Source organism: Alosa alosa, chromosome 3 (genome assembly GCF_017589495.1).
Source record: "Alosa alosa isolate M-15738 ecotype Scorff River chromosome 3, AALO_Geno_1.1, whole genome shotgun sequence".
In the NCBI taxonomy this organism is placed as follows: Eukaryota; Metazoa; Chordata; class Actinopteri; order Clupeiformes; family Clupeidae; genus Alosa; species Alosa alosa.
The window spans coordinates 17,209,435-17,224,434 of record NC_063191.1 but is presented as its reverse complement, the minus strand read 5'-3'; the positions used below and the strand labels follow the sequence as shown (position 1 = coordinate 17,224,434).

The 15,000-nt window shown below is 48.8% G+C and overlaps 1 protein-coding gene across 1 annotated transcript in view; it reads left to right on the top strand.

The window, feature by feature from the left end:
• The window catches only part of tanc1b (tetratricopeptide repeat, ankyrin repeat and coiled-coil containing 1b), a 121,276-nt gene that overhangs the window by 72,469 nt on the left and 33,807 nt on the right, over window positions 1–15,000 (top strand). Inside the window, 3 exon segments of the mRNA XM_048238346.1 lie at window positions 8,847–8,969; window positions 11,298–11,588; window positions 12,993–13,146. Coding sequence (XP_048094303.1) covers window positions 8,847–8,969; window positions 11,298–11,588; window positions 12,993–13,146 — 568 coding nt within the window.

Sequence of the window (15,000 nt, the reverse complement as noted above, 5' to 3'; positions counted from 1 at the left end):
CTGTCTCCCTGTGCAGACATCTCTCTCTCAAACAGTCCCACTCATCACAAGCCAACACTCCCCAGCCCCAGGACAGATTAGCAGCGTGCCACAGTGTCAGCCACCAATCGCTCCTATCCTACACCGCTCAGCGTGCGTGCGTGCGTGCGTGTGTGTGTGTGTGTGTGTGTTTGTGTGTGCGTGCAAATGCAAGTGTGTGTGTGTGTGTGTGTGTGTGTGTGTGTGCGTGCAAATGTGTGTGTGTGTGTGTGTGTGTGTGTGTGCACGCATGCATAGCAGTAGAAAAATGAGGGTGTGAGTAGGAGACAGCCTGCGTGCACTTGATGGGAGTCCTAATGAAACTCCTCGCTGACTGATTGATGCCATCGCTCTAAAAGTCACTCTGTCATTGATTGAGGCGGTTCCACACACACACACACACCCTGCTTCCCCAACAAAGCCCTGGGTCAGAGCTGGACGGCTGCCACCGTCTCGTGCGGTTTGTGACGAGCTGAGCCGAGCCCTGCACTCCCCTCACTAAAAACAACAAACGAGCCGGCTTACCCTCAGTGGGACACACTGCTAACGGCCACAGCTACAACGGCAGTCCATTTCCAAGAGCGTTGGAGCCCTGAGCGCTAGCACAGCATGTGCCTCGTTTGTGATTTATTTTTTTCTCTTCTTTCTGGTCTTTTGTCTGCTCCTAACATTTACTTAAACGAGGAAAGATTCCTAATTTCGGCCTGAGAGTGGACAGCGGGGTGTAGTGTTTGTGTGTGTGTGTGTGTGTGTGTGTGCGTGTGTGCACACGTTTCGAACAAAGAGTCTTTTTCTCCAGTTGCGCTTATCTCCGTGTCTGCATAATACATCTATCCATTGCCAATCACCAGTTCCACTCACGCAACTCCTCACTAAAGTGTGTTGAACTGAATGTGAAATGAGATCTTGGTCTGTTGGTGGTGTGTGTGGTGTGTGTGTGTGTGTGTGTGTGTGTGTTTGACATAAATGTGGAGAATTGTACATCTGCTGCAGTTACAGTTCGTTCCGAGTAATTATACCACCTGTCTGAACACAAGTAAGCAAATGGCAAATGGTAATTAAGCACCACCCCCGCACAACTCGCAAGATCAATACTTCTGCTGCAACCCAGCACCATCCTTCTCTCTTGCTCTCTCTTCTCTCCATCTCTCTCTCAGTCTCTCTTTCTTTCTGTCTCTCTCTTCTCCATCTCTCTCTCTATCTCTCTCTGTCTCTCCATCTCTCTCTCTGTCTCTCTTCTTTCCATCTCTCTCTCTCTGTCTCTCTTTCTTTCTGTCTCTCTCTTCTCCATCTCTCTCTCTATCTCTCTCTGTCTCTCCATCTCTCTCTCTCTGTCTCTCTCGCACTTAGTTTGTCCTCTGCAGACCTGCAGGAGGGTTAGCCGCCTTACGGGAGTATATTTTGTCATTTTTGATTGGACTCTTAATGCCCGTAAGCCCCTCTTAAATCGTCAGAAATAAATCCCTAATTGTATTACCTCCCAGCATGACGTGTCTGCAAAGCTGTTTTACGCCGGCGTCTGGATGCCAGCGGTGTTCATCTCCCGCACAAATATCTCACCGGGACATTTTTTTGCCCCTCGAGATGGAGAGCTAACGCGCACGGGCTCCAGAACCGGCACACAGACATCCCGTCTCCAACCCCCCTTGATCCGCTCTCTGACAGGGACCAGGTTTCGACCGGAGGGACCCTGAGGGACGGGTCATCTTCCAGTAAACACCCGGTCCAGCTCCGAACCTGGCCTCAGCTTTGCTCTCTCGTCACACTGTCTCTTGTTTTCCCGGCCAGCATTGTGGGTCCTGTCTGGCTGGAGCCGGGGCTATCGCTGCTGCTGTCTTATCTCAAGTGTAAAATGTGAATGTGTCTTCCAACACCCGGGGCCGCTGGGAGGCAGAGTGGGCTGCCTGCCCACTGCCTTCAGCAGATGCACCGCGCCGATATTTAGATGGAAAATTCCTGTTTTTTTTTTTTCCAAACAGTGGAACAGCAATGTATCCACATTAATGATTAGAACAGGTGCGCACGTTTCACCGTCATAGTAACTCAGTTGTGGAGGAGAGCCAGATGTTAAATGTGACAGGAGAGAATCTGGGGGGTTGGGGGAATTTGAGCTCCCTAGCCTCAGCGAACCATCGGCCCTTGATGTAGCTCTGAGTCCCTACCGTCTTCATCCCTGTGTGTCTGTGACCGCTCCTGAGCAGGGAAAAGACAGCGGGGAGGCTCACATCAGTAATTCCTACCCAGGCCAGCAGCCACCCCCCCCCCCCCCGGAAGAGCTCCTCGGGCAGCCGCTTCCCCCCTCAGGGGGCTGGGCACACGTCCAGAACTCCCCCAGCCCCCCGACTCCATCACCTGGGCCTCAGCACATCAAAAGGAATGGCCCGTGACTGGAGATCCGTAGCACAGCCCAAATATGTAAATGGAATTAGCGCAAGGGAGCGAAGGGGCCGGCAGGGGTCCCAGGTTTGAAGAGGGGGAGGAGGAGGAGGGGGGAGGAGAGATGGAAGAGGAGCAGAAGGAGACTCTAAAAGAGGTTCTGTACATTCCTTGCTCTTTATCCTCAGTCTACTCTTCTGGTAGACATCAAGGCAAAGACAGACAGACACATTCCCCCCTGAGTGTACAACAATATTGATCAGCAGACGACATCAGCTGTGTTTATTTTTCAGTGGCCAAATTACTTGCGGGTCCCTGCTTTATATCAAAGTAATGGGGGGGGGGTGATTTCCTGGTCTCTCGGGTGTTAAGCCAATCTGTGGGTGGATTTAAGATTGAGGAAACGATTGAAATGGGAGTTTCTTTAAACGTCTCTCATGGCCCGAGAGCAGATAGAGCAATTTAAGTAAATAGTAACCACTGATTGACGCCATACTCTGCATTGCAGCACATGAGTTGTACCCCAGTACTGCGTTTAAATTCCCACCAATCAATGTTGCTTTATGCCCTGGTGCCTCATTTCGGAGGTGATGACAGTGCTGCTGTGGTGTGTCGGGCTAATTGCGCTGCGGTAAGAGGCGTACCCTGTGCCCTGCCGTGGTGCTGCTGTGCTGGCTGCCCAAGACTGCACAGGTGGGTTCTCCCCTGTACACCTCATTTAGCCCGGCTACTCTCTGGACTGTGCCAATGCTGAGGTGACTGACTGCTCGCTCCATTGTGTTGGGCTGACGCCCAGATTGTGTGTGTGTGCATGTCTGTGTGTGTGAGAGCACCTGTGTGTGTGTGTGACCGTCTGCATCACTGGCTGCAGGGTTTCACACATACACATGCACGCACACACATACACACACACACCCTTAAACCCTTGGGAATGAAAATTAAGAGGCATTTTACTGCAGCCTACATTTTGGTCTCCCTGGGCTCTCTTTCCCCTCTCATATTTGCACACACATTACAAGATGTTGGAATGATTTAAATAAGTGTGTTTTGAACATTTGCACATCATGAAATCACCAATGCCACTTTCATCACATCAACAACTGTGATCACATAACGAAGTGAATTCATCACGAAGACAGCCATTCTTATTTTCAGAAATTATTGTAGCCTAAACATACCATATACCTGCAGATCTTTTATCAGGTCTCCAGTAAGGAGAGCCAAGCTCTCCACAGCTCACAGACACTTTGAGCCATCGCGCTGATCATCTCCACTGGATATCTGCAGGGTTCTGTGTCTGGCTTTTAGGCATACTGGCGACCACCAGCGCTCCATTTAGTTTTAAGTTATGTGGCTTGACCCCCTCCGCCTTTCCCACCATGTTGTTACCTAAAGTGGAGGTACCCGTTGGGCCTCCATACCCCCCGCACACATCCCCCTCTTCATCGAACCGTGCCAGTGTGAGTGGAGACGACTGCGGTGGCGGACAGACAGAGGGCTTTCATCCTCCTCGCCTCTCCAAAAGGTCACTGTAGCGTGGGCAGCAGAGAGGACTCTCTTTTCAGAAAGTTCTCCCCATCGCTTGAAGGTTACTACTGCACAGAGGAGGAGGAGGAAAATAAAGTGTTTTTCAGCATTGATTCACCTCTGTAGTGTTTGAGCAGGTCAAGCAATGCTGTAGTGCTGGCATGGGGACGCACCTGAGAAACAGACACTGGACAAGTGTGTCTCTTGCTGGAATGATCGTTGAGAGTATTATGATTACAGTCATAACATTTAGGAGGCTCTATTAATCCTTTATCCGATGATAAATGCACCGATGCAATTGTTTTTCAAGCTGAGGCAGTTTTGACATCACAGCTTTAACAGGGCTAGGTGTGGATTTTTGCATTACAAAAATGAACTAGAAGTAGCCACAAAATGTGAAGACATTGTTCCTCAGAACCTACACATAGTTCCTTTAAAACATAACTCATGTTTTTTTATGGGCACATACAAGAATATGTCCGTGTGCTGGCCCACTAAAATATTTCAAGCCTGTTCAAATACAGAGACCACTAATGCTCCAGCGTCCATGCCCCTCTACAGTATTAGGACGGAGAGCAGCACATGAGGATGAAGCAGACTACAGTGTGTCTGAGGAGCACCATTAGACTATAGTGTGTAGGAGCACCATTAGACTACAGTGTGTAGGAGCACCATTAGACTACAGTGTGTAGGAGCACCATTAGACTACAGTGTGTAGGAGCACCATTAGACTACAGTGTGTCTGAGGAGCACCATTAGGCTACAGTGTGTCTGAGGAGCACTATTAGACTACCTGTCTGAGGAGCACCATTAGACTACAGTGTGTCTGAGGAGCACTATTAGACTACAGTGTGTAGGAGCACCATTAGACTACAGTGTGTCTGATGAGCACCATTAGACTACAGTGTGTCTGAGGAGCACTATTAGACTACAATGTGTCTGAGGAGCACTATTAGACTACCTGTCTGAGGAGCACTATTAGACTACAGTGTGTAGGAGCACTATTAGACTACAGTGTGTCTGAGGAGCACTATTAGACTACAGTGTGTAGGAGCACTATTAGACTACAATGTGTCTGAAGAGCACTATTAGACCAGTGTACGGTTTGAATCAAGGAGTAATGTATTGAGGTCCAGCAAATTTGTAGAGACTAGCTTCTGTGCAGTCGGGCTCTCCCAGAGCCCCGTCTGTGGTCTGTGATCATATTGTCTCTCATTTTCTTATTTACCCTCACAGTGGGGGAAAAACAGGCCAACCGACTGGTTTGGCTGCGGTAGATGGTCAGAGGAATTGTCTGTAATCTTAGGGGTTGGGGCGGCGCCAAGATCTCGGCATCTGAGCTCCCCTGCCTCAATTGGATTTTTCACTTCCTTAATTCCAGCTCGGCTTGGACCCACTCTCTCACATGGCATTGTCCGTAAGGGTGGGGGTGGGGGTGGGGGTTGGGGCAGAGGCAGGGTGCCAATGTGCCATCAGTACACGAGCCCATTCTTTCACTCAAAAGAGAGAGAGAGAGAGAGAGAGAGAGAGAGATTTTGGAGAACTGCCGGACACCCAGTGTCTCCTCCCCTGCTATCGTCACTGGAGACAAAAGAACACAGATATTCAAAGGGCAGTGTCACAAGAAAGCCCTATTTTCATGATTTCATCAGAGCACTCTCTGACTGACACATCACAGCTTCAAAGCAGCTTACATACACACACACAGACACACATACAAGATGCTAATATTATATTTTTATATATATATATATATATATATATATATATATATAGAAGAGAGGAGAAGAGCACATATTAAAGCAGAAGAGATGAGAAGAGCACATAGTAAAGCAGAAGAGAGGAGGAGAGATCTGTGGGTAGAGGAGTGAGAGGAGAAGGGAAGAGAGGTAGAAATGTATGATGAAGAACAGAGGGGAGAGAGACAGAAATACAGAAAGGGAGAAGTATGAATATTGTGTGTGTGTGTGAGAGAGAGAGAGAGGGACCAAATGCTTACTGACACCCCTGCACTGTTCGAACGCTGACATTTCTTGTGTCATGTGGGGGAGAATGTTAATGGGTCCGTCAGATGCACACAGCTGAGTTATTTGGGGAGTGATGAAACTGCCGCTCAAATGTTTTGCGTACATTTTGGAGTCATTTTTGCAAAGCCCTTTGAATATTGAGAGCGAGAAGAGAGAGCGAGAGAGATATTGAGAGAGAGAGAGAGGTGTTCCGGAAGAGACTGTCCATCTCGGCATAATGGTATGTGTTGTGATTTGTGGTAGATAGCTGACCAATTTTCACGGAATCTGTTGAGAGAGCGAGGGAGGGAAAAAAGGAGAGTGAGGAGGGGTGAAAGGCAGGGGGAGAAAGATTGAGGGAGGGAGAGAGAGAGAGAGAGAGAGAGAGAGAGAGAGAGAATCTCTGCAGCCCACTGATGTCAGCATGGGGCTGGTTGTGGGTTCTTTCAACTTCATTCCTCCCCTCGCATTCGTTTCCTCCTGTCCTTCTTCCACCCACCCACCCTCTCTTTCTCTTTCTCTCTCTCCCTCCTTTTCTGTCTATCTTGTCTCTATGAGCCCCAGCCTCTCGTTCTTACATCACTCCGGTTTGCCTTTTTGCCTTCCATCCCTGTTCTATTGTACCTCTCTCCTCTCACATGCTTTCTCTCCCCCCCTGTCCTCATCTCCCCTGCACTCCCCTCCTCCCTCCCTCTCTCTCTCTCTCTCTCTCTCTCCTCCTCCTCTTTCTCTTTTCTCTCTCTCTCCCGTTTCTCTCTCTCCCGTCTCTCTCTCTCTCTCTCTCTCTCTCTCTCGTGGTTGGAGCACAGGCGGGGAGGATCATTGATTAATTCCTCTCCGGCTGCCCAGCGCAAACTCTACTCAGCCACACTGGAGGAGATCTCGCGGAGCATTTTTCTTCACTTTTCCCTCTTTTTCCCCCCTTTCTCCCCCTTTCTCCTTCACCTTATCTGTGTGTCGGCTCGGTGGCCAGGGAGGGAGGGTGTTGCCATTTCACTGAGCAAGCGAGAGAGAGAGAGAGAGAGAGAGAGAGAGAGAGAGAGAGTAAAAAGAGGGAGAAGTAGAGATCAAGAGAGCAGCATTCTTTTTATTTTCCGTTAGCTTCCTCGGTCGTTAGAGCAGGAGATGGGTGCGCGGCTAGTCACCAGTTGAATGCGGTGAGAGGAGAGGAGAGGTGGACCGTCAGCAGAGCTACTTAGGAGCTCTCCCTCTCTCTCTCTTTCTTTTTCAGGGAGGGTAGGGTTGGGGGGGTCTCTCAGGAAAAAGGGGGGGGGAGTTAAAAAACCTTGGACCCCCCCTTCCCCCCCCACACAGCTGACGCCTGGCCGCCTCTGGAAATACGGACGGCTTCAATCTTCCCCACCTCTGCCAGGACTCCAGCCATGTAGTGTAAGTAGCCCCGGTCAGAGTTGTCCTGGGTGGGAAGGTTGAGGGGGGGTGGGTGGGATGTTGTACAGAGAGAGTATGGGTCAGAGCATGTTTTTTTTGCGTTGGATTTGAAATGCATATAGTGAACATGGAACATAGCTGAATTGATTAGCATGAAATCCGCTAGAGCGTGGAGGCTAGGTGGTTGGGTTATGCGTTGCTGCAGTACAGGGGCGAGCAGGTGTGAGAGGGTGGAGATAATATTAAATGGAGAGAGAGAGAGAGAGACCTGTTAGAAAGTCAAAGCATCGAGTCCCTCCACACTTCTCTCTCTCTCTCCATTTCCCTCTTTCCTCTCTCTGTTCCCACTGTCTCCGACGCACATCTGAGTTCTGTCCAGTCGCGAGCAGACCTTTGATTTAAGCAGGACATGGTCTCCATGGTGATGGCATTGTTCCCACGAACAGCGGACACTTTGTGTGCATGTGTTTGTGAGTGTGTCTGTTGTGTTTGTTAGTCTCTTTCTGTGTGTGTGTGTGTGTGTGTGTGTGGGAGAGAGAGAGAGAGCAAACCCAGAGAGAGAAGACGCTTCACACATTGAGGCTTCTCTCTGTGCAGTGACCCGTTTCTCTCCCTCCCTCTCAGTGCCGTCGGTCATCCAGGGCAGTTCTCCCGTCACGAGAATGGCGGGCGGGTTGATGTAATGTGGGCTTGCTTTGGCACGGGGCTCCGGTGGAATGGCTCTGTGTCTGAAAGCTGCCATCTGTTGCTCACTGGTTTGGCATCTCCCCACCACGCTGGCGTGGCAGCTACAAGGGACGATGTGCCTGCCACCCAACTTACTCGCTGCATATGCAATCAGGAGACAACTGCACCTGTAACCTCAATTCTCAGTTACTGGTCGTCAGAGTCCCTCTTCTCTTCTGTCCCTATCTCTCCTCTCTCTCTCTCTCTCTCTCTCTCTCTCTCTCTCTCTCTCTCTGTTTGCCTGTCTCAGTTTCTAACTCCATCTGTGGCATCCTCTGCCTGTCAGTTCAAATTAAACTGAGCTTTCAGTGTTTATTTTCTGCCGTTGTTGTTTATTTGTTGGTAAACTATAAAGGGATTGTGTAAAGGCAACAGCTGTGAGAGCAGTTGTATAACCATTAAAGTCTGCGTGCACTGTATCCATAGACATTAGTCTGTGCCCATTTTTCTCTCTCTGTCCCTCTCTCTCCCTCACTCCTTCCCTCCCTCTCTCTAAATCTCTCTGTATATTTTCGCCTATAGGGTTTCAGCTATACTACACACAGTCTCTCCTCTTGTCTGTACTTCAGTCTCAGGGAAAAAATGATGTTATCTCCACTCTGTGACAATGCTGTGACAAAGGCAAGGCTCTCTTGTTGTTTTTTTTTGTTTTTCCCCCCTCCCTGTACAAGCAGGGTACTGTACAGCTTGGGTGCCAAGGTATGTGTAGCCTTCAACTGAGGATTAATGTATACTTTCTCTCTCATTCTCTCCTTCTCTCCCCCTCCCCTCTCTCTCTCTCCCACTCTCCCTTGCCTCTCACAGCAACAAGCTCCACCAAACTGGAAGACCTGAGCTATCTTGATGAGCAGCGAAACACTCCCCTGCGAACGTCCATCCGCCTGCCCTGGCACAACACAGGAGGCCGGGCACCCCAGGACTCCAAAGGTAAGGAGCCCACCACGGCTCTCATGCACAAAAACAGACAAGCGCCTGTTGATTCTTTGAAAAGAAGAAGAAAAAGAAAAAGAAGGAAAAAACTCAGTACCTCCAGTCACCTCAAACTGTTTGGGGACCCAGTATTGTGTCAAGGCATGCTGTTCACGTTCAGAGTTCCGTCAAGCGCTTCTTTTATGTGTGTTTTGTTCCTGGTTTTGTTTTGGGAGTAGTATTGTGGTTTTTTGGCGTCTTTGTCAGGAAAGCAAAGGAAATTCATATTAGCCCAGAGCATTAATAATGCAGGATGGCATTAGCGAGCGCCGGCGCTCTGTTTAAACGTTGCTCACTCTTGATGTGGGCCCTCCAGAGAGTGGCAGACTGATATGTAAACCCCCCACAGACTATGCAAACATTGGAGTTGTGCAACGGCCCGCTTTTCGGAAGAATTTCTCTATTTTTCTGCTCTCAGACCTTGAGAGAGTTGCAATGGAGGCTCTACAAACAAACCTTTGCCTCCCCCTCACACACCAAAGTTGTGTGTGTGTGTGTGTGTGTGTGTGTGTGTGTGTGTGTGTGTGTGTGTGTGTGTGTGTGTGTGTGTGTGTGTGTGTGTGTGTGTGTGTGTGTGTGTGTGTGTGTGTTTCTTTTTTGTTTGTTTTAGTTTTTTACCTTTGGTTGTGAAAATGCAGTTTGTTCACTTCGCCATCTAATCGGCAGCACCGGTGACTGACAGAGGAGCGATGCTTACTGACGTCCATTGCCCATCTCCAGCCAGTAATTGGTGCAGAAACACCATCAGCTGGCTTGAGCCAGCTATGGGCCATTTCAGAGTGTTAGCTAACCATGTTAGCCAGCTAATATGTTACGGGTGTGTTTAACCTGGAAGATGTTTTTGGCGTTCTGGCCGAGGGTGGCAGTGAGCCGGTGCATAATGCGCTACGGATTTTTTCTCAGCTTGTTCGATTCGCTGTCTTCACATCGGCGCTAGCTGAAGTTGCTGGCTCTTGAAATTTGCCTGAGGCGTTGACAACTGGCCGGCACCTTTCTGCCTAATGCAATCAGTGTAGTGATTTCTGTGAGCAAAGGAGATGGAGGCAGGCTTCTCTTCAGCTCTCTCTCTCTCTCTCTCTCACACACTCTCTCTCTCTCTTCGATATTGGTTTACTGTAGATGTGAAAGGTACCCAGCCCTGCCATCTATCTCTCTCCCCTCTCCCCCTCTCTCTCTTTCTCTCTGTCTCTCTCTCTCTCTTTCTCTCTCCCTGTCCCTCTCTCTTTCTGTTTCCCTGTAACAAGCTCTATCTGTTTCTCACTCATTTTCACCCTCTCTCACACACTGGCTCTCCGAGTGGCAGCCTCCAGACCTCCTCCTCTCACTCCCACAGGACGTGTGTGGATGTGCCCTGAGCAGCAGGTGTTATGTTTTAGGCCAGTCCGTCAGCAAGAGGCAGAAACAGAGGGAGACAGAGAGAGAGAAATGGATTTTCAGTTCAGATTTTGCACAGCAGGATACTCAAAGCCCTTCGCCCCTTCAACTTCCCAAGATGAAATGGTCAGAGGGCACACTCCAAGTCTGAAAGAAAATGGAAAAGTGAGCAACTTTCAGACAAGAGGAACTGGGGTCCAAATATTTATTTATTTATTTATTTATTTATTTACTTATTTATTTATTCCTAGCCAGTGGTGTAGTCTAGTTAGCTGTAGTGGGTATACTGTGATGTAGTCTTGTCAGCTGTAGTGGGTATGCTGTGATCAACCCCAAATGTTAATACATATACTTGCCTATTTTTAGTGAGTATACTGAGATGGTGATGCTTTTTAAGTGGGTACACTGTGTAGTCCTGCGTATCACGTAGACTACACCACTGATCCTAGCCACATTAAACCAGTGTGTTGGAAAATGCTGGGGCTCAGAGCAGATGCCATGCAGCCTCAGTATGTTGGAAGTGTTCAGAGCAGTGCTGCACTTTTCTCTCCTCTCGGTTGTGTCCGTGTCATTGCCTGCTGGTGCAAATTAATCAGATCTGATGGAAAGTGTGGAACAGATGGCACCATGACATCGCTACAATATCAGAATAAAAGAATCAAAATAGACTCTTCCTCCTCCCAATCCCCAGGTGAGGCATGGATGTGTCCTGAGGCAGGAGAAAAATGTTCACCATGCTTGCAATAGTCTGTTCCAACATGCTGTTCATTTTGCTCACAATAGGAATTTATGTTGTAAAGTTAATGAAGGTGATTGAAAGATGAAAATGAATGCTAATGTCAATGTTGCTTAAATAGATTATAGTCTTATTGTGTGTGTGCTTCTCTCCTTGTCTCCTTGTCTCCTCCTCAGCTCGCTTCACGCCCTACAAGCCGGCAGACATCATGCTCAAGCCGCTGCTCTTCGAGGTGCCCAGCATCACCACCGACTCGGTGTTCGTGGGGCGCGACTGGCTCTTCCAGGAGCTGGAGGACGCGCTGAGGGGCGGCGAGGCAGCGTCAGTGTCGGAGAGCCGCGGTGCCGTGGTGGTGGGCAGCGTGGGCTTCGGCAAGACGGCCATCATCTCACGGTTGGTGGCGCTGAGCTGCCACGGCGGACGCATGCGCCAGATCGCCTCCAGCAGCCCCAGTGCCTCCCCCAAGGGTGAGCACACACTCACTTTGCCTCCTAAGAGCTCCTGTTTCCCCCTGAAGGGTTCTTGAGCATCCCCCATTGGCACTCGGAGAGAGAGGGAGAGAGAGGCAGAGGCAGGCAGAGAGAGAGAGAGAGAGAAATGATAATCATGGTCATCATCTTTGTAGATAGATCTGTCTCTTTATGATGAGCCTTACCTTCAGAAACACCCTCCTAATCAGGCCTCTGCACTCTGACAGGAAACGCTTTCCCACTGGTTCCTTTGAAAAAATACAGGCTTTGCAAAGAGCATTTCCCCTTGAAATTCCTTCTTGCTGACAGTTAATGTTTTAGTGATGAAATATGCTATTTGCTGGGGGGAAAAAAAACATTTCCCAGAAAGCTAAAATGAGAGGTTTAAATTCCTGAAGTTTGTTTGTAAGACATTTAGCTCTAAGAGGTTAAATGAGCCAAGGTTATTGAGATCATTTTTTAATTTTGGTTTGTTTAGTGTAATTCTCACATTTCACCAGTTCAACCCAGTGACTGCCCCGGGCTCTGGGATAGAGGGGAACAAATAGCACATTGAGTTAAGTTCCTCCAATCAGGACAATGATCTGCCTGTTAATCCAGTGTGTCTGAGCCAAGGCAGCACACAGGGGCATGGGCAGGAATGGGCAGTGGCTGCATTTATGTGGCTCTTCAGTTCCATAGGCAACGATATTACTGATCCTATAGTTAAGGGCTCTGAAGTCTAAACAATCTTGGAGTGGTTCCTATCTATTCGTTAAGTTGTCAGAGATGAAATACTTCAGGTTTATGAGCAGGCAGAGCCATCGAGTGAGCTCCAGCCATAAACTGATGCCTTATGATGGCTGCCATGGGATGCACAGGATGGTATTTAGCTTTACCGGAGCTCATCTGACCCCAGAGCAGAGCAGCCTCAGAGGAGCTTCGTCCAGCCCCGACCACTGAATCTTTTAATCCGCCCCAGCAGCCACATGTGGGCTAATCCCACCTGCCCTCTTCATTTTGGTAATTGCCATCAGAATCGATGACTGCTGGATTAAACTCTCTAACCTGACTCTGAATTAGTGGAAAGAATTAGTGTAGTGCTGCAGGATGGCTTTCTCCTGCAAGGGGATGAGCACTTTTGATTTGTTTTTGTTTTTTGTTGAACATCCATGAAATCTGGAACCTTCTGCATTTTGGGATGATGTTAAGAGATATTCCATGCAAAATGACATCTCTTAATTGTCATTTGCATCAAGACAAGAAATTCACAAAGATTCTGGTGTCAATTGTCATATATAAATCAGTTATGAAAGTAAATAAATGCTGCATCAAAATCTCTGGTGCATTTAGTGCTCGTTCAAACCAGTGTCGCTAGATGTTGGGTATCTGAGATCTGAACTGGTCATCTCTGTGCTGCAGGTGGTAGTGGGCACTCGGACCTGCCCCTGTCCCAGCCCCCCCAGCCCACGCCGCCCCCCAGTGCCACCAACACCCTGAGCAGCAGCTGCCCCAGCACCCCTGAGCTCCAGCGCCGCAGGGAGGAGGCCGTCAGGCGCCTGGCTGCCAAGGTACTCCCACCACTTACACTCACCACACTCACACACACACACACACACACACACACACACACACACACACACACACACACACACACACCACTTACACTCACCACACTCACACCGCTTACACTCACACCACTTACACTCACCACACTCACACACACACACACACACACACACACACTCAAACCGCTTACACTCACCACACTCACACACACACACACACACCACATACACAGACACACACACATACGCATACACACATCTCATACACTCACCACACACACACACACACACACACACACACACACACACACACACACACACACACACACACACACACACACCACACATACACACACTCACGCCACACACGCTTTATTCACATTCTCACCCCCCACTAACCACTTTCACACACACTCTCTTTACTTACACACTCACTAGACTTTACTTACTCACACCCTTCACTCACACACACACACACACTTTTTACTCACACTCTACACACACTCCGACAGTGATCTATCATAAGGAGTAACACCATCACTGTTGCTTGAATATAAATTAGGAGGATCAGTCCTGCTGTGGTGAAATTGCTAAATTGTTAATCAATGCTTCTGTGTTCTTTGTTGTGAGTGGCACACTTTGTGAACAGTGGGCAGATATTATGTGTAGGCACTGCGACTTCTTTTGGAGAGCTGATTTTGTCACTTCCCAGGGCTCCACATGCGCCCATTCATCTGAGCCTGATTAGCAGACGGACATTTTATATCTGAGGCGTGCTAGTGCAACAATGCGCTCTCAGTATGCACCAGATTCCACCATTTTTAGCAATTATGGATTCATTCATTCATTCCAAAAAGTAAATGCACCCAAAAGTTGAGCGCAGGGGGAAAACAAGGTAGAAGCTAGCTAAATTCACCTCATCTCGCTCTGTCTCTCGTTCTCTCTCTCTCTCTGTCTCTCTCTCTCTCTCTCTCTCTCTCTCTCTCTCTCTCTCTCTCACTTGTTTGAAAGCACACCTTGATTTGGTGTTCAAAGATCAATTGTCCTTGATCTAACGTAGCCCACACATAAACACACACACACACAAACACAGAGGCCTGGGTCTGCATTGCATGCATGCAAGGCTCTTTATGCCTCTGAGAAAAAGCTACAGTTGGAATCCTGAGTCCCTGGAGGCGGCCTTTCATGTGGCGTCATTAAGGGCTGAAAAGCCACATGTTCAGCCTTCGCTCTCGCTCTCTTTCTCTTCCTTCCTCTCTCCATCACTCTCTCATTCCCTTTCATCTATCACTCTCTCGCTCCCTTTCTCTTCCTTCCTCTCTCCATCACTCTCTCATTCCCTTTCTCTATCACTCTCTCGCTCCCTTTCTCTTCCTTCCTCTCTCCATCACTCTCTCATTCCCTTTCTCTATCACTCTCTCGCTCCCTTTCTCTTCCTTCCTCTCTCCATCACTCTCTCATTCCCTTTCTCTATCACTCTCTCGCTCCCTTTCTCTTCCTTCTCTCCCTCTCTCCCTCTCTATCACTCTCTCGCTCCCTTTCTCTTCCTCCCTCTCTCTCACTCTCTCGCTCCCTTTCTCTTCCTTCCTCCCTCCCTCTCTCTCTATCACTCTCTCGCTCCCTCTCTCTTTGTTCCAGTTGTAGCCCTCAGGGGACGGGGTGTGGGGGAGTGGGGTATTGTTATATTGGTATATTGTTGTGGGATTGTCCACATTAAAGGTGAGCTCCCCCTGTCACACACACTTTCTCTTCTCTCTCTCTCTCTCTCTCTCTCTCTCTGTCTCACACACACACACACACACACACACACACACACACACACACACACACACACACACCTTTATTCCTCTCTCTTCCTGACC